The 24,778-nt window shown below is 37.9% G+C and overlaps 1 protein-coding gene across 3 annotated transcripts in view; it reads right to left on the minus strand.

Moving 5' to 3' along the window:
• The window catches only part of LOC105474638 (formin 2), a 399,919-nt gene that overhangs the window by 147,800 nt on the left and 227,341 nt on the right, over positions 1-24,778 (minus strand). For 2 of the 3 annotated variants that reach the window (XM_011729456.2, XM_011729455.2), the window contains 5 exons: positions 8,326-8,417; positions 8,026-8,155; positions 6,755-6,901; positions 3,410-3,469; positions 3,127-3,247 (listed from right to left, as the gene is read on the minus strand). In XM_011729456.2, coding sequence (XP_011727758.2) covers positions 3,127-3,247; positions 3,410-3,469; positions 6,755-6,901; positions 8,026-8,155; positions 8,326-8,417 — 550 coding nt within the window. Of the gene's footprint in view, positions 1-3,126; positions 3,248-3,409; positions 3,470-6,754; positions 6,902-8,025; positions 8,156-8,325; positions 8,418-24,778 lie in introns of those variants that run through there. The other variant, XR_011610224.1, reaches the window with a different exon arrangement.

Raw genomic sequence — 24,778 nt, forward strand, 5'->3', positions numbered from 1 at the left:
TTGATATGAAATTCTACATTTGGATATATCTTCATTTCCCAGTAACTGAATTTATATTTCAGTCCATTAGATTTCCTTCCTCGTATCATAAAACATGTTGTTTTTCATGGAAAACCCCACATTTTAGAAAAGCAAAAAAAAAAAAAAAAAAATGAGGTAAATTATGATTTGTCAGTTTTTAATCCTCAGAGTTGGACAGCTTTGTAAATAGCTCTTTGAGCTGATTCCATTTTTTAAGAGTAATATATAATTACATTATTTCATCAACTATAGTATCATTTCTCCAACCTTCCCTGTAAGCTCCTCAAAGGTAAATGCCATTCTTCTGTTACTAACACAGTACCCCAGCCTTGCATTTCTCAAAATACGTTTCAGTGACTACAGAACACACCAGAGATTCTGTGAAAAAAGTGCTCTGTAATGAATGGGACAATTGCAAACCCCCCTATATTTTGTTTTTTTTTTTGGAGGATACCATGAAGTCCTTTTCACTTTAACTTAGCAGTTGCTACATTCATTTGGTCATGAGACTCCCCATTTCAACAAATTCTATCAAATTGTAACAAGCTGTGTTCAGACTGAGGAAAATACTGTGCCAGGCAAATGTGATCGTTGTTGACCAAGGGCACAGGTCTGATGATATCTGAAAGATAAGTTCATCTTTCCCTGATATAAAGTGTAAACCTTCAGGGTTAAAATCCTCTCTTTAAACTCTGAGGTACTCAAAAATTGCTAAGAGGCTCTTTCAATATCTCATCTTCTGTGCTACCAAATGTGGGCACCTAGCACTTGGAGCTGGCAAATGCAGATGTCAAAATAGTATTCAGAGGCGCTGGCTGCTTGTCTTTTCTTTCTTTCTTTCTTTCTTTCTTTCTTTCTTTCTTTCTTTCTTTCTTTCTTTCTTTCTTTCTTTCTTTCTTTCTTTCTTTTTTTCTTTCTTTCTTTCTTTTCTTTTCTTTTCCTTTCTTTCTTTTTCTTTCTTTCTTTTCTCTTTCTTTCTTCTTTCTTCCTTCCTTCCTTCCTTCCTTCCTTCCTTCCTTCCTTCCTTCCTTCCTTCCTTCCTTCCTTCCTTTCCTTTCCTTTCCTTTCCTTTCCTTTCCTTCCCTCCCTCCCTCCCTCCCTCCCTCCCTCTCTCTCTCTCTCTCTCTTTCTTTCTTTCTTTCTTTCTCTTTCTCTCTCTCTCTCTCTCTCTTTCTTTCTTTTTTTTTTTTTTTGAGATGGAGTTTCGCTCTTGTTGCCCAGTCTGAAGTATAATGGTGTAATCTCAGCTCACTGCAACCCCCACCTCCTGGGTTCAAGCGATTCTCCTGCCTCAGCCTCCCAAGTAACTGGGATTACAGGCATGTGCCACCACGCCCGGCTACTTTGTATTTTTAGTAGAGACGGGGTTTCTTCATATTGGTCAGGCTGGTCAAGAACTGCCAACCTCAGGTGATCCGCCCGCCTCGGCCTCCCAAAGTGCTGGGATTACAAGTGTGAGCCACTGTGCCCGACTGGCTGCTTGTCTTTTCAAGCCCACTATGTGGTGTTAGGTAAGTATTTCTTTTTAGCTCCAAGTCTTGCGAGAACTTGCCATTTTCATAGTTACATGTATATTTAATGCCTATAGTAAGAAGTTGTGGATTTATCTTAAGGAAGGGGGATAACATTCCAAAGTGATGCAACTCCGGAAAGCAAACATAAATCCTGATATCCCGATAATAGGGTCACCCATTCCGCTCCTTTATCAGATCACCTGTAAACTATGAAATCCCACTTTACGAGACTGAACTATTGATTGAAGTGGGAAGTATTTTCCAGATGCCCCAGAAATGCCTCTAGCACCACCTCATAGTGTGTGTAAATTTCATAAGCAAACCAAGATGCCTGTCTTCGGGTTGAAGTGTAATACTATAGCATGAGTGTTTTCTTTCTGTTGCTTTAAGAATTCATTCTTAGCTTAAAATGCACAGTACCATAAGATTATACAAATGTAATATAGTTTTATTTATTATTATTGTATGAAAAACAGAGCAAGTCAAGGCAGTCTTTCTTGGCCTCAGCCAATAAGCACCAACTTGTAAGGCTCCAACAGGGTACGTCTAGGTGACAGAATTTCAGCCCTCTTCAACAGCGATGACTGTAACCTTTGTGGATCCACAGCACCTAGCAAATGTCTGATAGGAGCCAGGTCCATAATAAATGTTGTTGAATATACAAGAACTGTAAGCATACTACATAATGTCCCTATGCTCACTGAAATCCATTTTAAAATATCTGTGACTAGAATATAACAACTCGATGAATTTGATTACAGATCAGTATCTTTGGATAAACATATCTCAAAATTGGGAGTCTCTTAAAAAGTTCTATGTTTTTTGGTTTCTGGACAGGGGTAACCAGGCCTTTTCTTCTCGTATAGTAACACAATATCAAATGAAAAGCTCAGGTAAATGTATTTACTCCTTATCTCTATGTAATACAGCAAGAAAGAAGCTGAAATAGATAGCTGAGGTGTTCACAACTCAATAAGAATATCAAGAAAAGGGGGTAGCAGGAATTTTACTTACAAAATAAAAAAATCTGCAAACTATTTGCTTTTTTGTAAATGCTACTTTTAATTTAGAGATTTGAAAAATTTCAGCCTATTATTCTTCAAAATAATTTTATATAAAGCTTGATTGGTAATAAAACAATATACTTGCATGTGGTTTTTAAGTAGAAGAAGATATTTTGTTCCCAGGAAAGTTCATAAGCCAGAAAATCTTGGGCAAGTACACCAAGGGAAAATGGGGAGGGACTATTTATCTTCCATTATAACAATGACATAATTTGTATCCAACCATGACACGACCAATACCCAAATGTTCTTGGTTATAAAATGAAAATGAAAACAAAATGTAAACTTATTCCTGACAAAACAGATTAACTGAAATAACCAAGGTATTACTTAATAACCAAATTTTTGACACACATAACGTTTTAAACAACCAAAGAATATAGACAAAATTGTTCTTTTGCCACACACACACAAATTTAGTTCTATAAAGATAAGAAAGATTACTTTTCTCTAAAAACATTGAAAAGTCTGCCTTCTCTCATTAAAAAAGCATAAACAGAAAACATGAGTTCAGGATTTTAAGTTACCTTTCAAGTCTTTCTTCAGTTTTCTGAGATCTTTTTGAAAATCTTCAAACTTCATCTGTGAGGCCTGGAAAAGGTCCTGGGGTTCTGGCAGTGGAAAGAGGCACTGTTCTTTTCCAGCATCCTAATGAACAAAAAACCCCATTATAGTCAAAGAAATTGGTTATCAGCATAAAAAAGAATAATGGCAGGTATCTCCAAACCAAAAACAACAACAAAAAGTACTGCCAAATCATCCAACAAATAAAGAATAATGGAATGTGACGAGATGTAAAAATTGTCTTACCTCATCAAAATTTCGGAGATAATACGAAACAATATATGACAAAAGGCTTCTGCTATTGTCCTAGGCAGAAAGACCAAAGTCAGTGACAACGTATTTTTTAACTAATTAAATTTAAAGTGTTACCAAAAAAGATTCTAGTAAATTCATATATATACATGAGAACATTTGGAATGTAATGTGAAATTTTACATTTTGAATTGTCTTGGCCATTGTGTCTAAGGAGTTTGATGGCTTAAAAGATTTTTCTCCCCAGTGTTCCAATCTTAGCACAGCTATTTAGGGGCAAAGTCTAAACCGTAAATACTTTCCAATTGTTACCCCCCTCAATTAGAAATTTAGCTCATGTCTTGTATATTTTATTATTTTGTGTTTTTATTGTTTTGTTTGATAATTTTTTGTTTTAAAACTACTATCTTAAAGGAAATAATTAAACATTGCTAGCATTGATATATAGCTGAACAAATAGGTACCACTCCAACAGTAACTTTGATTGAGGCTCATTAGCTTATAGATTAGGGAAATAAAAAAGCTAAGTATCATTTTAAGTAAAGGGGAGCTTTCAACAATTCCAATATTAAGTAAAGGGGAGCTTTTAACAATTCCAATATTATAATTTGTTATGTCAGCAATTGGGATTTGACAAATTAATACTCATGTGTTTATAAATAAGACAATGTGGGTAGTTCTATTTAAAAAAAGGTAAAATTGTTTCATATCTAACACATTTCAAAAATACCTTTTCACCTCCTTTCTGGTTTATTTAGGGGCATTAATTTTTATTTAGCTTTTTTTGTGTATTCTTCCAAAGTAGTAGTAGATAATCTGAATTTGAGAGCTCAGGTATATATTTTACTTTAAAAACAAACCCTATGATACAAACTACATTCTCTGGAATGTTTAATATAACCACGATTTTTTCTATATTTGTAAAAAGAGCAAAACCTCTTTATAATCAAGTTTGACATGAGTCAGTAATATAGCTATTAAAGACACCCCTCATTAGACAGGATTTGCTTGTAACATGATGTAAGCAACTTGAGTTCCTTTCTCTCTCCCAACTTGTAATTCAGTGAAACGGCTGGCAGCACCTGAATCAATTAACAAAACTTGGTGTGCTAAGAGAAAATTCTAAGTGATCAAAGTAACAGCTCTGTCCATGGAGGTCTATAAACAGTACTAAGGAATAAGTATAGTTACATTTGTTTTACAGAGAAAGAACCAATTCAGGAAGACTTTGCATAGCTCTTCTGAGTACAAGTGAAACTATTTTAAAAACTTATTTCTTGATTACATATTAAAATTTTTATTTTAGATTACCCCTTGATTATCTAAATTAATGACATTTAATCTAATAGAGGATTGAATACAATATATAAACTGATACCAAAAAAGTCCCACAAATAATCTCTTATTTGTATATGATCACTAGAATCTATTTCCAGTTCATTTCTATAATTTAAACATGATATTGATGCTATGTATTTCAATATTATTTGCAAAAGTTGTTTCACTCCAACAAGCAGTTGCTGAGTATTCAAGAATCACCATAGGTTAAGAAAAGGACTTCTTTTCTTTCTTTTTTTTTTTTTTTTTTTTTTTTTTTTGAGAAGGGGTCTCACTGTATAACCCAGGTTGGCCTCGAAAAGTCCTCCCAAGTAGCTGGGATTATGGGCTCATGCTATTGCACTTGGCTTAAGCATTTTTTTTAAACAAATGTAATTTATCAGCTCTCTATAGTAAGACTTCTATGAAAATGTGTATCATACACATAAGCATTTGAACAAACAATTATAAAAATAAAAACATCATATGTGTGGGTGTACCAGGGAAGAACTACGAATTATTCAGTGTTGGAAAAGCAGTGTCCATGTTCCCTAGATGCTCAATGAAAGAATGTTGAATGAATATCTGTATTAATTTGACCACACACACACACACACACACACACACACAGACACTGACTTACAATGGGTCATCTTACAATTTTTTGACTTTACAATGGTACAAAAGTGATACACATTCAGTAGAAACTATACTTTGAGTACCCATACAACCATTCTGTTTTTCACTTGCAGCACAGTATTCAATAAATTACATGTGATATTCAGCACTTTATTATAAAATAGGCTTTGTATTAGATGATTTGCCCAACTGTAGGCTGAGGTAAGTGTTCTGAGCATGTTTGAGGCAGGCTAGGCTAAGCTTTGATGCTTACTAGGTTAGATGTATTGAATGCCTTTTCACTTATGGTATTTTCAACTTAGGATGGGTTTATCAGGCCATAACTCCATTTTACATTGAGAATCATCTGTATATAAAATAATAAACAAATTGTTGGCTGGCAGAAAATATTTTTTTTTTTTTTTGAGATGGAGTCTCGCTCTGTCGCCCAGGCTGGAGTGCAGTGGTGCGATCTCGGCTCACTGCAAGCTCTGCCTCCCGTGTTCATGCCATTGTCCTGCCTCAGTCTAAAAGTCTCTCTCTCTCCCATGAAGGAAATTATTTCATTATCTAGGAAGGACAATCCTACATATTTTTATTTCTACAAGCCAATTATTAAACTTAATATTTCAAAAACATGTCCAGAATTTCCTTTATCTTACTTTTTTGTGTGATGATTCTTTTATTAGAGAAATGTAACTCTTTTATTTTTTAAGTTTATCATCTCAGACTTCATTCTGTGACTCTAACCATCATTCCTAACCTCATATTTCTCCTGGCACTCTCACAATTGCTTAGATATTAATTTCAAACAAACACAACTGCAGAAGTAGTACCAAAAATAATTAGGTCTGCAAGAGGGCTTAGACATCCCCCGACGCACCAGTATCAAGGAGAAAATCATATGCAGCAGAGTAGAATCATCTTTTATATTTTATTTCCAAGCCATTTTATTCATCTTTGTGTTATTTTCAAAATATGGACCTATTGGCCTCCATTGCTTGACATGACAAAGAAAAAAACAAGAGATACACTGTCTAACTCATAGAAAATAATTAGCCTTCAGATTCCAAAAGGATAAATATTAGCAGACATGGGAAAGATACAGTAAAAGAAATTATTGTTTTTATATTAAAACAATATAAAAAGTTATTTTATATTGTTTTTATATTAAAAAGTTGTAATTATTAATTAGACATAAGAATAAAAATTATTCACTTTAGGAAACATTATTAATCACAAATATCTGATGGACATTACTTTTTTCTAGCTCAGAACATAAAGAAACATTTGGCCTAGGAACATAAAAGAAATATTTATTACAACTGCTTTACATTCAGACTTATTACTAAACAAAACATTGAATTCTCAATTTGCCTATGTCCACTCATGCAAAATACTTACACTGCTCTTGACATCTTTCAGTTTTGGAAGAATGTCTAATCCAAAGCCATCTGCCTGTCCTCGAGTCTTATTTCCTCCATTCATGTAGTTGCCAAAGGCAAGAACCAAACCTAGAACCTGCATAACCCCTGGGCCATTTTTTAACGTCTGTGAAACAGAACAACAACAAAAAACAACTTCTATACCAGGTTTTGTTTGAATCATCAAGTCAATGCCAGCTATTTATATTAGTAGTTTTGGGTCACAACCAAACTTTATCATTCCTAATTATTAGGTATATGTTAAGAGCAGTATCTTGAAAGTTAGTAAAAGCTGCACCACCCACAAACATTCAGGTATGCCTCTGTAAGCTGGGGGATGCTATGTTAGGCCATGTCTATGATGTAATCGCAAGGAAAACAAGGTTGTGTGAGAACTATTAAGGCTATATGAGAATAAGGATATATGAGAACTATTAAATAAGGCCAAATGAGAACCATTACAAAATAACATCACTAATATATCTGCCATTGTCTTAATTGTGCCTATGTCTGGAACAAAACAAATTTTTTGGCCTCAGCAGAGGAAACCAAAAAGCAGACGCAGAGATTAATTTCTAAATTTAGGTTTACCCCCAAAGAGCTCACACTCATTTCTTTCAAAACACTGTGTTTAACTTAAATTTGCATGTCACTTCTTCTGAAAATGTGAGCCTTTAAGAACATCTTTTCACTTTTCAAAATGATTTACCGCAACTAGAACAAATGGTACTACTGATATTTGACAAATTGTTTTAAATGTTAACATTGGTTGTTTCTGCCAAGCATTTATTTTTTGTTTTCAGAAGAATATCTGTCTTCTGTTGAGTCATATGGCTGTTCCTAAATTATTTGGCTGGAATAATTATTAACAATTTGTGGAGGAGTCCTTCCAGACAACGAAAGAAAGTAAAGAAAAATGCCTTCAAATCACATTCCTTTGGAAGTCTGATGTCTGAGAGGACTGTGAAAACTGAAGATTTTGTTTTGGCAAAAGGAGAGGACACAGAAGTCTCTGGAGGCCAACATGTACTGGCCACATTCTAGCAATGTGGTCTTGCAGCCCTGGGCACCCCTCGGAACATTTGCTTTGATCTTGAAGGTCAATCATAAAATGTTCCCTTCTGTGGGACTGTGATCCGTCAAATTTGGTGAGTACTTCGAGTAAATAAAAGAACGCTTTTCTGAAATATGAACATGGCTGAGCACAATTAAATGAGATTCAAGTTCAGCTCTCTTTGGACCAGAACTTACCTCACACAATTTCTGTAGTAATTCCAGTTTGCGATGAATTGAGCAAATGCTTTCTGAAAACGTGGACTGGAACAGGATGCAAAAGACTCGCTCTGAAAAGTTGGGGATTAGTGACAGTTCATAAAGGAACCTAAGGAAATAAAGCCAAGTTAAGAAGAAAAATATAATTCACATCCACAGATGTTTATTCTCATCTCATTCATAACAAGTATGCACTGAAGACACTGCATTGCATTTTCCAAACAAAATGGGCCCACCCATGGCCTGGACGCCCTCTGCACGGCTATAAGGCATGCTTACTGCTCAGGTTTGTCCAGAGACTTGGCATTTTCCTTGTCTTTGGAAGACCGGCCATGCTTTTCTATTTTTTCCAGTTCGTCTGACTGTGCTCTCTAGAAAAACAAAAACCAAACAGTTTTTCAAAGTCTGGCCAACTGAATCCCTTAAATAATCTAATTATCTTGATAAATGTACTGATCTGAATACAGCAAAACTCTATCTGTTTTCATGTTTCTTAGCATCTGTATGTAGTAAAACTTGACTTAATTCATGAGGCATTTGAAAGTCTAAATATGGCCGGGTGCAGTGGCTCATGCCTGTAATCCCAGCACTTTGGGAGGCCAAGGGGGGCGGATCACCTGAGGTCAGGTGTTTGAGGACTGGCCTGGCCAATATGGTGAAACCCCATCTCTACTAAAAATACAAAAATTAGTGGGGCGTGGTGGCGGGTGCCTGTAATCCCAGCTACTTGAGAGGCTGAGGCAGGAGAATCGCCTGAACCTGGGAGGAGGAGGTTGCAGTGAGCTGAGATTGTACCACTGAACTCCAGCCTGGGTGACAGAGTGAGACTCCATCTCAAATAAATAAATAAATAAATAAATAAATAAATAAATAAAATGAAACAAAGTAAAGTAAAATAAAATAAAATAAAGTGTAAATATGTTTAATGTGAGCCAGATTATCCCCAAATCTTTCAAATAATGTTATTAACTATTAGTGATCTGAGAAATGTTTATTCATTCAAGCATGCTTTAAAACAATAGTTTTCCTTTGTTATTTTGGCTGTTTATAATACTTTCTAGAACACAAGCATTTCATTTTATAAAGTAGTCGCCCAGGTGGGAGTACAATGGCATGACATCTGCTCACTGCAACCTGCGCCTCCCGGGTTCAAGTGATTCTCCTGCCTCAGCCTCCTAAGTAGCTGGGATTACAGGCACCTGCCACTACATCCAGCTCATTTTTTGTATTTTTAGTAGAGACGAGGTTTCACCATGTTGGCCAGGCTAGTCTTGAACTCCTGACCTCAGGTGATCCACCCATCTCGGCCTCCCAAACTGCTGGGATTACAGGCATGAGTCACTGCACCTGGCCTGGATTTTCTTTTTGATACAAAAATGACTCCATGCTTATTTTCTTCTTAAGTGTCTTCTGTCACCCTTTATAATCTCACACTAAAAATTTGTCATTCTAACTGTGTTTCCTTATGAGAGAAGATCCTGTACATTTTTAATATTAATATAGGGTAGGAGATTTTATAGACTTCAGGAAGCACAAATCTGTATTTTATAGAGTATTTGGATTATTTTTATTTGTAGTCCTGTCTTTATTTTACAACTCACAAAGGTGTATTAAAAGAGCCAAAATATCACATTTTCTACATGCATTAAGAATAGACCACCATATTATGATTTCTGAGTCCAGTCTTCAGAAGTTAATATTCTTTCAATATTATTTCTGTTTAAATAGACAAGCAGCTCAGCCAAGAACTGCTACAGAAGCTAGAGCCTGATAGATTTCAAGAGAATTGATAGATACCACCTAAACAAAGCGAGGTTCTGCTTTGTATTTACTGATTGTTTTGAAATGCAGGTTTTCAGTTGATAGGATTAACTAACAAAGACTTGTCTCAAAAGAAGCTTCTTTTAACGAGGGAAGAACTGATGAGAGATCTGCCAGAGAAGTTGATCCTCTGACAGTTTCATAAATTTTGCATTTGGAATGTGACGCATCAAAAGAATACAAAGAAGTAAAGGAGGTACATTTTACTGTAAATATTCTAAGCTACTCCAAAAATTAAAACTCTTCTAGAATTTCAATTGCACAGTAATCTTACTTTTCTCCCCAGTTATTTGTGGCTTTGCTCAAGAATTTTACTACTTGAGCAAATACTACTTCATTCATTTGTCAGTTACCTATGAGAGTCAGCCTCACAAATAATATCATAAGACCATGTAAAGCCATATTACAGGACAGACTAATACCGATCTTTCTGGCAAATGAGAGACTTGGGTAATATTCTAAAAGAACATTACAGCTAAGAATACAGAAAAGGCAAGGGTTGTTTTAAGACACACAAGTCCCCACCAAAGTATAACACATAAAGGTCTCCAATCCCTATAATCTCTTTATTCTTTTAAAGGAAAGAGTTTCTACCAGAGAGTTGGTTAGTCACCTACCTCCAAGCCCAACCCCTTTCTATATCCAAAACCTCATAAAAAAAATCCAGCTTGGATACAAGCTACAGTTTGCTTGTTTGCTACAGTTTGGTGACATAATTAGGTTTCTTAGTTTGATTTTGTTTAGACACCTTAATATAGACTCAATCTAGCTGTTGAATAGACTCAACGTGGGGTTGAATGACTAGAATCCTACTCCCTGGACACAGTCAATTTCCCTGGGTCTTAAACAACACAAAAACAAATCAAAAGGCAGCTGTAAGAGCAAAAAGATGGCTAAGGTAAACCAGAGTAATAATTAAAGATACAAGAGAAGGATGAAATTCATCAATGTCTTCAGAACAAAGTGACTTTCTATTAGTACTCTAGAGGCACTCCCCAAACTATTCAGCACACATGAAGTACTAATTGCACAGTCCTTTATACCCTGTACTCTATTAGACCATTTCTGCTCACTTCAGAAAGAAATAAAGCTGCCCTGGGCTGACAGTAAACTTCATGGCGAGTCGAGGGAACTGTCACTTTATCTATGCCCCTTTCTTGTTCTCTACAACTATGTGTACATGATATGATCTCTTCTGTTCCCTTTTTCTCTCTGGGGCTTAGTTAACTCCACCTCAGGTAATCTTTGGCCCTCTCACTCTCATATACACACATGCACACATATATACGTACTTATGTGTACACACAGACACGGTCGATTCTTGCTATTTACGGACTGGGCACGGAATCAGCATATACTGAACTATTACTGCTAGAAAAAATATAGGGCTCCTGTGAGCCTCTGGGGTCACAACATTTTCATTGACTGATCAATACATAACATTGTTTGATGTTTAAAGACGTTTAATATATTCTGTTGATTCATTAATACTCAAGGCCAGCAGCACCATGGCTCATGCCTCAACAAAGCTTGTCCACAACACAGATTTTTCCCCATCAGGGACATCACAGCCATCTTGTGCTCAGAAGCACTAGCCAGCACTTCAACACTGTGCTTGTGGCCCTCTTAGACTACAAAATCACTAACAAAAGCACAACAGTGCAAAAAACATGGTACTAAATACTGCAAAAACGATGCCTTACTGCACAAGAGCTGAAACAAAAAGGCAGAATGTTGCCTTGTTTGATTTCAGTTAAGAACATGTATATTGGGAGACTCATTTTTACCACTCAATACATGTCTGCAAATAACTACAAAAGCCCCATGCCTGTCAGTTTTGGAGTTAAAAATATATTTTAGTGACTAGGCAAGTTAGCAAATATAGAATCTGCAAATTATGAAGATCAAATCTGTATGTGTGTGCTTGTATGTGTATATACATATGTGCATTTATATGAGAGAGTCATTACAAGTATACACTCTTTTTTTTTTTTGAGACGGAGTCTTGCTCAGTCGCTCAAGCTGGAGTGCAGTGGCGCAATCTCGGCTCACTGCAAGTTCTGCCTCCTGGGTTCACACCATTCTCCTGCCTCAGCCTCCCAAGCAGCTGGGACTACAGGCGCCCGCCACCATGCCTGGCTAATTTTTTTGTTGTTGTTGTTGTTGCATTTTTAGTAGAGATGGGGTTTCACCGTGTTAGCCAGGATGGTCTCGATCTCCTGACTTCGTGATCCGCCTGCCTCGGCCTCCCAAAGTGCTGGGAGTACAGGCATGAGCCACCGCGCCCGGCCAAGTATACACTCTTTTTTTAAACCTATTTTGGAGGAATATGGCCAAATGAAGCCTTCCTTATTATTATTCTTTTTTTTGAGACAGGGTCTCACCGTGTCACCCAGGCTGAAGTGCAGCGGTGTGATCTCAGCTTACTGCAGCCTTGACCTCTTGGGCTCAATAGGTCCTCCCACCTTAGCCTCCCAAGTAGTTGGGACTACCCTCCAGCTAAGTTTTTTTTTTTTTTGTAGAGATGGGGTTTTTCCATGTTGCCCAGGCTGGTCTCAAACTCCTGGGCTCAAGCTGTTTGCCTGCCTCAGCCTATATATACAGTCTGAATCCCCTTCATTTTCCCCCTTCAACCAATTACTTCAAAAACATATCTCTTTTCATTCTACAACCACAGCAATGATTGACATGCAAAAAGATGGTAGTGGTACGCCTGAATCCACACATTTTGAAATATTAATCATCTTAAAGAAACACACAAGCCAATCCCTAAAGCTTTTGATGCATCTTAGAATTCCCCTCATAGTCTGTAAATACCTCCAACAAATTACAGACATGCAGTGAATATTCATTATTTAAGTAAATACCCCCATAACTATAACATAGTACAGCTATGGTTTTCTTTACAATTTTTTTTCGATGCAAGATTTAAAATAGTAATTTGTGGACTAGTCCAACAGCTAAATCTTTTTTCTTTTCTTTTTTCTTTTCTCTTTTCTTCTTCTTTCCTCTTTCTTCTTCTTCGTCTTCGTCTTCTCCTTCTTCTTCTGCTTCCTTCTTCCTTCTTCTTCCTTCTTCCTCCTCCTCCTCCTCCTCCTCCTCCTCCTTCTTCTTCTCTTCTTCTTCTTCCTCCTCCTCCTCTTCTTCTTTTCTCCTTCTTTGTCTTCTTCTTCTTCTGCTTCCTTCTTCCTTCCTCCTCCTCCTCCTCCTCCTTCTTCCTCCTCCTCCTTCTTCCTTCTTCTTCCTCTTCCTTCTTCTTCCTTCTTCTTCTTTTCTTTTTTCTTGAGACAGGGTCTCACTCTGTTGCCCAGGGTATAGTGCAGTGGTATGATCTCAGCTCACTACAACCTCTGCCTTTCAGATTTAAGCAATTCTCATGCCTCAGCCACTTAGGTAACTGGGATTACAGGTGTGTGCCAGTCACCATGCATGCCCAGGTAATTTTTGTAGTTTTAGTAGAGACGGGGTTTTGCCATGTTGGCCAGGCTGGTCTCGAACTCCTGACTGACCTCAAGAGATCTGCCTTCCTTGAGCTCCCAAAGTGCTGGGATTACAGGCATGAGCCACTGTGCCTGGCCTTAAACCACTTCTTGTAGCATAGTTTGTTTGTATTTTTTAAAAAATCAGATTTGTCAAGTGCCAATTTTTAAATAATGCCCTCTCCTATTCAACAGTACTCTGGAAAAGGTAACTTCACCAGAATAGTATATAAATCAATAGCAAATGAAAAATTACCCAGTTGGAATGTCCAGGTGGGGAGATCTCTAAAGTGGCAGGAATGTAAAGCAGGCTTGGAATTGGTGCGTTCGATTCATCAAATGAGTATCACTCACGGACCACAACTCACTGTTATGGTAAGGGGAAAAACAAGGGCTAGCAAATCCCAACTCTTGCCTTCAGGCAGTCCAAACAGGAGGTAGACAAAAGAATAAACTGCCATGAAACAGTGTGACAGGTGCTCCTTTAGTGGTACTAAGTAATGGTAGTATGACAGTGAGGCTTGAGAGAACTGGGAACATTTGGAGAGCTGTGAGGGCAAAAGATACCATTGGGAATCAGCTATCCTTAAGTCAGACATAAAGAGAACCCTGGGGAGGAAGCTTCAGAGGAAAGACAGAAGTCAGCCAAGGAGAGATCCTGGGGGATGCTCACATATCAAGAAACAGGCAGGAGGAGGAATAACAGGCAGGAGGATGAGGAGAAGCTAGCAGAGATGTGAGAGACGAGGTCAGAGATAGAAAATGTAGGAAAGGAGACACTTTTATCCTCACAAATGGGAACAACAATGGAAGGGAAGAACAAGGACACAGAGGATTTTGATACAGAAAAGAATATTAGAAAGATCTTCCACGTGGATAATCTCAACTTTGTGACTAAATTTGGAAGTGAGATTACTGCTCATAAATGAGGATGGTCAGGTTGAAGAGGATGACACAGAGTGAAAAAGGTCAAAGGTCTGGGACAGGCACATGGCTCACACCTGTAATCCCAGCACTTTGGGAGCCCAAGGCGGGTGGACTGCCTGTGTTACAGAGTTCGATACCAGTCTGGCCAACATGGTGAAACTCTGTGTCTACTAAAAATACAAAAAATTAGCCGGGTGTGATAGCAGATGCCTGTAATCCCAGCTACTCGGGAGTCTGAGGCACAAGAAACACTTGAACCTGGGAGGTGGAGGTTGCAGTGAGCTGAGATTGGGCCACTGCACTCCAGCCTGGGTGAGAGAGAGAGAGACACAGAGAGAGAGAGAGAGAGAGACAGAGAGAGAGAGAGAGAGAAAGAAAGAAAGGAAGGAAGGAAGGAAGGAAGGAAGGAAGGAAGGAAGGAAGGAAGGAAGGAAGGAAGGGAGGGAGGGAGGGAGGGAGGGAGGGAGGGAGGGACGGAGGGAGGGAGGGAAAAGAAAAGAAAGAGAAAGAGAAAGAGAGAGAGAAAGGAAAGGAAAGGAAAGGAAAAGAAAAAAGAAAAGAAAAAGGTCTGAAGAGTCAATGTGCGAGGAATGCAAACAAAGGGAGAGAAGAAAAGGAACTAAAATTCAACAGTGATGAACCAGACAAGGAAAATAAAGAGGAGGGGGGTTCTTGGGGATGACGGAAGATCAGGCAGGGAAATCAAGTTATTATGAAATTAACTTGAGGAACAATGAAGATAAAGAACAGGTTTAGAGAAGTTATGACACACAAAAAAATTAACCTCCTAAATACCTTGCAAAGGATAAATGCCAACATGCTTGCCATGGAACATCAAGGGGCCCACGGTTCAGCTTCACTCTTTTCCAGGTCCGTGTGTGCCAGCCGCAAGCCCTCTCTCATGGTGACATGATGAAACAATAGCTCTTTCCATCCCCCACAGTGCCCTTCATGTGTGGATTCCTCGGTCTGAAAGGCTCTTATATATTACATGCTCAATCACTTCATGGGGAAACTGTTTCCTGATGAAAGAACGTCTTTCAACTACTTTTCCTCTCTAGCATATTGCCACTGTAATTTTATTTACTTTTGTGAATTTTGGGTTTATATCTTCCACACAGAGACTGGAAGTTCTGTGAGGACAGGGACAATATCGTCGGTTTCTCATCGCTAAATCCTCTCTCTGTCATAGCAAAGCCTGAGTGTTGGCACTCCTGGCAAGGAACAGAGAAATTCCTTTGCTTGGACACTTTCAGCAAGCACTGAATTAGTATAATATCATAGAATCATAAAAATCTCAGGGATGGAAAGAAGCACAGGCCATCAACTACAGCAATTCTCAAGCATTTTAGACCCAAGATTCTTTTCTTTCCTAAAAATTACACAAGATGCTAGAGCTTTACTTTTTGAGGATTACAGAGGGTCCCCAACTTACTACGGTTTATGATTTTTTTTAAACCATAGTAAGTTGGGGTGGGAAAAGCAATAGACTTTCAGTAGAAACTGTATTTTGAATTTTGACTCAAAATTTTTATATTAACTTGATATAAAATTGGCTTTTTGTTACATGATTTTGCTCAACTGTAGGCTATGTAAGTGATCTGAGCAAGTTTAAGGCTGGCTAGGGTAAGCTCCGATATTTGGTAGATAAGCTAGGTATATTAGAAGTACTGTTTATTAAAGATATTTTCAACTTATAATGGGTTTGCTGGGACATAGCCCCATCATAAGTTGAGGAGCATCTGTATAGCTATTGATATTTACCATATTAGATATTAAACCAGGAAGTGCTTCAGATATGTATTCCTTCCATCAAAATCATAAAAATCCATTAATGTAAAAATAATTGGATTTTTTTTCTTTTAAGTTAGAGGAGTCACAATGTTTAACATTTTTGAAGTTCTGTTTATTGTCCAGCTTATAGCTGGAATCTGTATCTGCTTTTGCATTCAATCTAATGTGATTTGCTGCTTTGGATGAAGTATAGGAAAATAATCTAGCTTCATATAGATAGGTAGTTGGGAAAGTGAGGAATATTTTAATAGCTTTTTCAGATAAGTGTAGATAATCTTTAGTACTACACTAAGTGAAAACCATATCAATTTACTTTTTGTACTATGTTACATAAAAATGTACTGTTCTATCTTGCAATGAGAATGGTCATCTAAAAATTATTGATTCACTGATTTACACAGAGCTTCCAAATTCTGGGATTGTCATTTTAGAGTACTGAAAATAAAGTCAACTCTTTAAAAATATCATCTGCAATCCCATCAGAAAAAAGTATTTAAGTACAGGTGAAACTTTCAAGCTCATGCTGGCAGATAAAAGACATCCAAAATGCTAACTTTTGCTTTAGAGCTTAGATTTTATCATTGGCAGCAAATACTCTGCGTGGTTTTCCTTGAAGTAACTAGCTTACTTTGTTCAAGAAAATGTCCAGCAAATATCAAGCTATGAATAACCATGGTTTGCAGTCTGGTTTTCAAGTAGAAATGGTGTTCAATGAAAAAAAAAAAAAAGTTCAATTCACAATTTAAATTATCACACAAGTCTTTTTCATCAAAATAACTATATACTTTGCTAGGCAGTAGACTTTATGTTTACTTCCCACCTCATCACACGGAATATTAAAACCAAATACCATCTTAGTGGGATCAGGAAAACAGTTTTGACCTTGCAGATCCCCTCAGAAAGCATGGCAAGAATCCCTGGGCATCCACGGAGCAGACACTGAGAACTAATATTTGATAAAATCTTCTTAAATTCTCAACCACAAACCCCCACACTTAAGCACTTTAAGTGACAAAATTCACTGTCTTCCTAAATTGGTCATCACATCTTTAAAGAACAGTGTTCAGAAACACACCAAAAATATGGGCCTCTTTATACTAAACAAAACATTTCCTCTACTTTTAGCTATCAGTCCTAGGTCCACTCTTTAGGGTCATTTCAAAATCTCTTTCAGATACGTGAGGAAGCTACAATTGTCCTCTTTTGTCTTCTGTGCTAAGTACCTGGTTCTTTACAATTTACATGGCACAACTATGAGCCATTGTTGAAATAGGCTCATTCTTCCTTATGGCCAAATACATGAGCAAAGTGGCTACACACTCACACATTAATTAATCACATACAAGAATTTGCAGGTTCCAAACTTTCAACTAACAAACCTTCCCTCTCCCAGTCTTTTTCACTTCCATCAGGGAAAGTCCCTTCCAAGATGACATCGTTTCAGTCTACAAGAACTATCTTTTTGCTCCTTCCTTTCGCCCCTTCCCACTCTCACCCTGATCATTTGCAGATCATTTGCAGCTTTGTAGCAGAATATTCCTTTCTCAAGATTTACTGTGTTTGCCTATAAATGAAACAGACCCCAGTTGCTGCTAACCTGGATGCTTTCACCAGTCACCACCAGCCAGTGCAGATTCAGATTCCTAGATGTCATTGCAGATTTCACCAAATACTTTAACCTCCAACACCCCGGACCCATATACCTTCTGCAACCGAATTGTACTATTTCAACTCCTGGGGAAAAAAATCATTAACTCTAAAGGCAGGAAGATGTTTCATTTGCAGGGGAGGGGAAACAGGCAGATGTGATATTGAATTGATACCCATTTCTGCTAAGTTTATGAATGGTGCGAAGCAACTCTTTCTCGAATGTTGAAATAGGCTCATTCTTCCTTATGGCCAAATACATGAACAAAGTGGCTCCACGCTTACACATTAATTAATCATATCAAAGAATTTCCAGGTTCTGAACATTCAACTAACAAACCTTCCCTCTCCCAGTCTTTTCCACTTCCATTAGGGAAAGTCCCTTCCTAGACAACATCGTTTCAGTCTACAAGAACTAACTCCTAGAGAACACTAACTTAAATCCCTGAGATGTCTTAGGAATTGTTGTATACCACATCTGCTGTGAAGGCTCACGACGCTAAACACTCTTAGAAATTATGCTGTTGGAAAGACTAGTTTTGTTTAACAGCATTCCTTATACTTAATTTCTCACAAAACATGTGTGTGTCTAAGACAGAGAGACAGAAAGAGACCCCCAAGGAACCAGGGTTCTAACGGATAGAATGTAGAAATACTGGGCTGGCCAAACTTTTATGAGTTCCTTTATTCATTTTCTCTCCAATTTCACAATGTAGCTAAATGCTAAGCCTTTGCCTCTCTCCGCAAACACCACAACCCCTGACACTTTTATGTTTACTAGGCAACCTTGCATCCTAATATTGCTCCCTTTGATTACATCACATCTTCTTCTTGTGACTCTCCTCCCTCCCTTTGCTGAACCCACTCCGTCCCCACTGCCAGGTCTTCATCCACTATACCTCACCACACTGTATAATAAATACATTTAGCTCCGGTTTCCCTTCTAAGCCTGTATTTTCATTCCATGTCCAGACAGACAATTACTTTCTCAACGTTTTCACCTGGATACTTCAGAAGCATCTTAGATAAAACATATTTAAAAATCAACTCGGGTTTTCTTCCTCTAAATCTTCAGTGATCCTCATTCCGGTAAATTGGAAAACTAGTCACCCACCCAGAAAGCTGGGGGTTATCCTAAACATCTACCCACATTTCACTTCCACATCCAATGGATCACTGAGTCTCAGATCCACCTCCACTGTCACCATCCTCGTCCAAACTGCCATCTCTCCACTCAACTATTCTAATATCCTGATTGGTCTCCCCTAAATCATTCCTGACTCTCTCTAATACATGTTCTGTGAAGTACTTAATGTGATTGTTTTTAAAAGGTGCAAATGAGAGCATGTATATCCTATTCAAAACTTTTTAATGATTAACCATTATTTTTAGAATACCTGAACATCATGGTACGAACAAACACAGGGAAGCCACGAAGGGTGGAAAAAAAGGCAGACTGGACAACAACCTCACAATATGGTTAACAGCATGGTGATGAACTTCCTGAGTTTTCTATTTTCTTCTCATTTATCCCAGAGTGGGTGCTAGAGAAGCTTAGAACCTGGAACCACCAGCAGATACAGGGAAAGAAAAAGAAAAAGAAAAGCCAGCTTCCTTCCTCCAGACAAAGGACTAGGAAAAAGGTGGTCTGGCAGAGCAAAAAACCTTTCTCTTAATACCTGCCCTACGCCAAACACCAGATGAAAAACTCTCCCATTGAGGTGTGAAGTGAAGAGCTGAACTGTCACTCCAGCAGCTAGGAGGTTGAGCAAGTGGGTATGACACAGTGCTACTTAACACAATGCCTGCTCCAACTTCCCATCAACCTGGCATCTGGGGGCCCAGTGGGTAGCCAAACTTCCACCTCCACCCAGCAGCAGCAAGGCAGAAAGAGGTGATCTGAGGTGGCACAAATGAGCAACTCAATCTAACTAGAAAATGGGAAAAAGACATAAACAGACATATCGCCAAAGAGAATACATGGATGACAAGTTAGCACATGAAATGATGTTCAACGTCATTCACCATTAGGGAAATGCAAATTAAAATCATGATGGACTATCACTACAAATCTATTGTAACAGCTAGAATAAAAATTAGTAACCATACCAAGGATGCAGCAAAATTGGATCTCTCATATATTGCTGCTGAGAATGGAAAATGGTACTGCCATTCTGGAAAACAGTTTGTCAGTTTCTTAAAGCATTAAATATACACAACTTGTAACACAACAATTGCAGTCCTGGGCATTTATCACAAAAAAAAAGAAAACTTAAGTCGACATGCAAAAAATTATGTACATACATGTTCATAACAGTTTTGTGTGTAATACCCCAAAACTCAAACACTCCAAATACCTTTCAGTAGGTGAAAGATTAAACAACAGTATGTTCATACCATGAAATACTACTCAACAAGAAAATGAAATGAACTATTGATGCACTCAACACTTGAGTGGATCTCATGGAAATTATGCTGAGTGGAAAAAAGCTAATCTTAAAAGGTTATATACCATATGATTCCATTTATATCACATTCTCAAAATGACAAAATTATAGGGATGGAAAGAGATTATTAACTGCCAGGGGCTAGGCATGGAGAAAGGGATAGTGTAATTATAAGGGGGTAGCACAAGGGATTCTTTGGGTGGTGGTTTTGGGTGGTGGAATCATTCTACATCTTTCTTTTCTTTTTCTTTTTTTTTCTTTTTTTTTTTTTTTAGATGGAGTCTGTCTCTGTCACCAGGCTGGAGTGCAGTGGCATGATATCGGCTCACCACGACCTCCACCTCCTGGGTTCAAGAAATTCTCCTGCTTCAGCCTCCTGAGAAGCTAGGACTACAGGTGTGCACCACCACACCCAGCTAATTTTTACATTTTTAGTAGAAACGGGGTTTCACCATGTTGGCCAGGATAGTCTCAATCTCTTGACCTTGTGATCTGCCCGCCTCAGCCTCCCAAAGTACTGGGATTACAGGCATGAGCCACCCGCTCTTCCTGTTCTACATCTTGATTGTGCTGATAGTTATATGAATCAACACGTGACACAAGTGCATAGAACCATACACACATACATGTGCACATGCATGCCCATATCCACTAGGAGTGCATGCAAAATTGGTGAAATCTAAAAAAGGTCCACAGATCATACCAATGTAAATTTCCAGGTTTTGATGTCATACTATAGTTTTATTAGATGCTATCACTGGGGCAAACTGGGTATGTGGGACACAGTATACTATTTTTACAAAGTCCTCCGAATCTATAATAAGTCTAAAATAAAAACTTGAAAGAAAAAAAAAAAAAAATGACCCATTGATCATCCGTTCCGTTTTGTCCCCAAATCTGTTCATCATTTTCAACATCCAATCTCAGCTATGGTGATCCGAACACCCATACAAGCCTGTGTATGGTCTCCTCTCTCCCACATCCCATTAGCAACATTTCCTGTTGAGTCTTCCCCTGAAAAACATCTTAGAAACAGACTTCTCCCTCTCACTGTTATTGCTATCCCAGAGCAATCTGTCCACATCCAACCCTGCCAGTCTCAATCCCTGCCCCTCCTCCTCCAACTCCCAAATCCCTATGCACTACTTTTCAGCAACACAAAATTCCTCACCTAAAACACATTATAGATTTTTACATACATACCTTGGATCATACTGCTCCATCTGCTGGGACTTTATCTCTTCTCTGTAGCATATTATTGACCAACACTTAAGAACAATCCCAGATACTGCCTCTTTATGAACATCCTTCTACCTCCCCCAAGATCAAGTCCTTGTTGCCTTTTCAGCAACTGTCCCACTCTTCCCAAAAAACTCTCTCTAGCACTTAAGAACATTAGACTTTAATTATTTGGTTTCATGTTTGTCACCCACATTACATCCAAAGCTCTTCAAAGAGGTGAATATAATATTCATTTGTATAATACCAACACCTAGAACTGTGCCTGGCACACAGAAGGGTGACTCTAAATATTTATTGGAGGGGAAAAAAGATCCGATGGTTAGGTTCTCCCATTTTATTTGAGTATGTAAAAAATCTACATATATGTGTTGCATGAAATGGCCTTTTGTGTGTTGGACTAGGGGCTTCCCAGCACATTTAAGGGAAAATACTTTTGCGTTATTAAAGGGCCACTTAAATACATTTTTACACAGTCCATGTTCAAGAGTTTATGGGTGGTCTATATACTACTCATTGATCTCGTCTCATCTCAAAAACTAGCTTTTCGAGAGATGTACTTTTTATGGTCCACCGACTCACGCACTACAGTTCCACAGATCTTTCTTCTCCAGGTTACGTTAAATAATTTTAATATTTTCAAATACCAAGGGCTGAGGAGAACTTTCAAAAGAATAATCAAATATACCATAGCAACCTAAAGTTGTATATCCAATGGCTGAACAGCTCCTCGGGGACCTGAAAGTCTTGAACACTTGTATGTTGGCAAACGTGAGAAAACAAGAAATTCAGAGCCAAATGCTCATGTAATACCATCTGGAATCACTCAAGTTCCTAAATAAGTTCAGTGAAAAAAAACATGATAGGAGTTCTATGTCCTTAGTAAGAGAGTTGACTATTTATTCCCTTAATAAATTTATTACCCAGTTAAATTGCAGTTGTTGCAATCATGGGAAGTAAGAAGGGAAGGGTGATGACCCTATCAAGCATAATACATCAAAACCATCAAATGTTTTTACCGTTCACGCATAATTTTAAGTTAGGACCCAGCTTTAGTCATAACCAAGGTTGTTAGCAGGCATGAGAACAATTATATTTGCTACCATTCAAAAACCTCTACCTTATATGTCCACACAGGCCAAACCTGAAAGTCCTGTACATAAACTACAATATGCTTAGTCTTAAGTCCATTTCTGTAACATCAGCAGAATAAAGGAATCTGAAGACAGCCTACTGAACATTTATGGCATCAGGTTGGCAAAATTTACTGGGGTTGCTAGCCAACTGCACCATTTCCCTAATGCTTGCCTGCCATCAAGGAAAATTACTGGAAAATGTTTACTCTGTGTGTGTCAGAAGAAACTGTCCTCCCAGAAGAGCTGAATAGTTATTAAAGAGTGAATGCGCAGGAAACACTTTTGTATTCCACTAAGCTAAAAGGTTTGTTAATGTTCTCAAAGAGACAAATGAGGCAGGTCACAGAAGAATAGAATTTATGTAAAAACAATGGCTGGTAGAGGCAGACTGGGAACTTACAAACAATTCAACACCACACACAAGGATGTGCAATTCGTGTTCTCCTGAGCAAAGACCTCCTGAGAAACCAAAAAAGGTCGCAATAAAAGGAGAAGCGAACAAGTGTTTCCATTATCAAACAGGGTGACATTTAGAACTGAAAACATGAGGAAAAATAGCAGCAAGGATCAAAGCTAGGATGAAACGAACATGAAAGTATTCCAAAATTTTTATATTTATTAAGGATTTATTCTCCAGCTATTTTTATAAAGAATTTGAGGACAACAATAACAGTGATCCTTTAGCTTTTCCTCTTCCCTCTCTCTTTTTAAAAAGTAGAAACCTGGACTATTTTTTTCATTTCAGGTCAGTACATATTGAAGACAGGCCTGTGATTTAAAATAGGTCAGTAGTTGAACCTAGCATTTTGGAGGGAAATGTGAATCTGGCACAGATATAATACAGCAACCCTCCCTTTCTCTCCTTTCCATTCAAGCAATATTTGCACTGCTCACTACAGATGGACGCCATATTTCCCCTCCCAAAACACCACAGTCTTTATGATCTACTCCCCCTTTTTTAAGGTTGGTAATTAAAATGCCTTGTGATGTGTTTTCTGTTAAACTACTATTCATAGAATGCTAGCAGTGGAATTCTTATATGATAATTAAAATTGTATGCATATCGTAGCTGCCCAACAAAATTACTTTCTCCTTGCAGAGGAGAGTAATAGATACCCAGCGTCTTCCTTAGTAGCTTTTTATGTACAAAAGCATAATTTGACCAAAAAAGTACACATTAAATTTTTTCAGGATGTTAATACACACTATTGTTTTTTTTTTTTTTTTTTTTTTTGAGATGGAGTCTTGCTCTGTTACCCAGGCTGAAGTGGGCAGTGGCTCAATCTCGACTCACTGCAACCTCCGCCTCCTGGGTTCAATCAATTCTCCCACCTCAGTCTTCTGAGTAGCTGGGACTACAGGCACACATCGCCATGCCCAGCTAATTTTTGTATTTGTATTTTTAGTAGAGATAGGGTTTCACCATGTTGGCCAGGCTGGTCTCAAACTCCTGACCTCAAGTGATCCGCCCGCCTCGGCCTCCCAAAGTGCTGGGATTACAGGTGTGAGCCACCGTGCCTGGGCAATGTATACTATTTTATATACATTATTTTAGTATTAATTAAATATCTTATTTCATATTTTAAGGTACACAGAGCTGTCCAGGAATAAAGCCATGCTGCAGTACCTAAGAAATACTATACTTCGAATTTACTAACTGTTAACTATTTTGGAAAATCTTATTAGCGGTGATAAAACCATTGTTAGATATTGTATTCAAGATGATTATAAATACCCGAACAGATATCTACTTTCTTATATCTTCTGGTTCAATCATACATAAGCATTTACATAATTAAACACATCATATAATATTATACATGACTGCACCACTTTATATGGTCAGACATTAGATGACTTAAGTTATGTATATAGATTTATTATCCATCCATTTCTTTTCAGAATAGTGAAAAAGGCGTTATGCATATTTGTTAGGAAAAGGAAGCATCAGTGCTCCCACTTGGATGGGAGAAAAAGGAGACATCAGATGGGTGGAATGGAGAACTAATGGCCTGCCCTAACTACACCCATCCAAAAAGATGACTCATCTTTTTGTAGACAGCTCACCTTGTAAAGACCACCCAAAAGAAAGGGTAAGTGGTAACTGGTCACCTACAAAGCACATGTTGCAATAGGAAGTGACATAGCAAATTCCAAGGGATTAATTTCTGTATTAAGTCTTGCACTTCCGAACAAGATGCACGGGTGGGTGAGGAGAAGGAAAAGGTCAGGAACAGGAAGA

This window comes from Macaca nemestrina, chromosome 1, assembly GCF_043159975.1.
Source record: "Macaca nemestrina isolate mMacNem1 chromosome 1, mMacNem.hap1, whole genome shotgun sequence".
Lineage (NCBI taxonomy): Eukaryota > Metazoa > Chordata > Mammalia > Primates > Cercopithecidae > Macaca > Macaca nemestrina.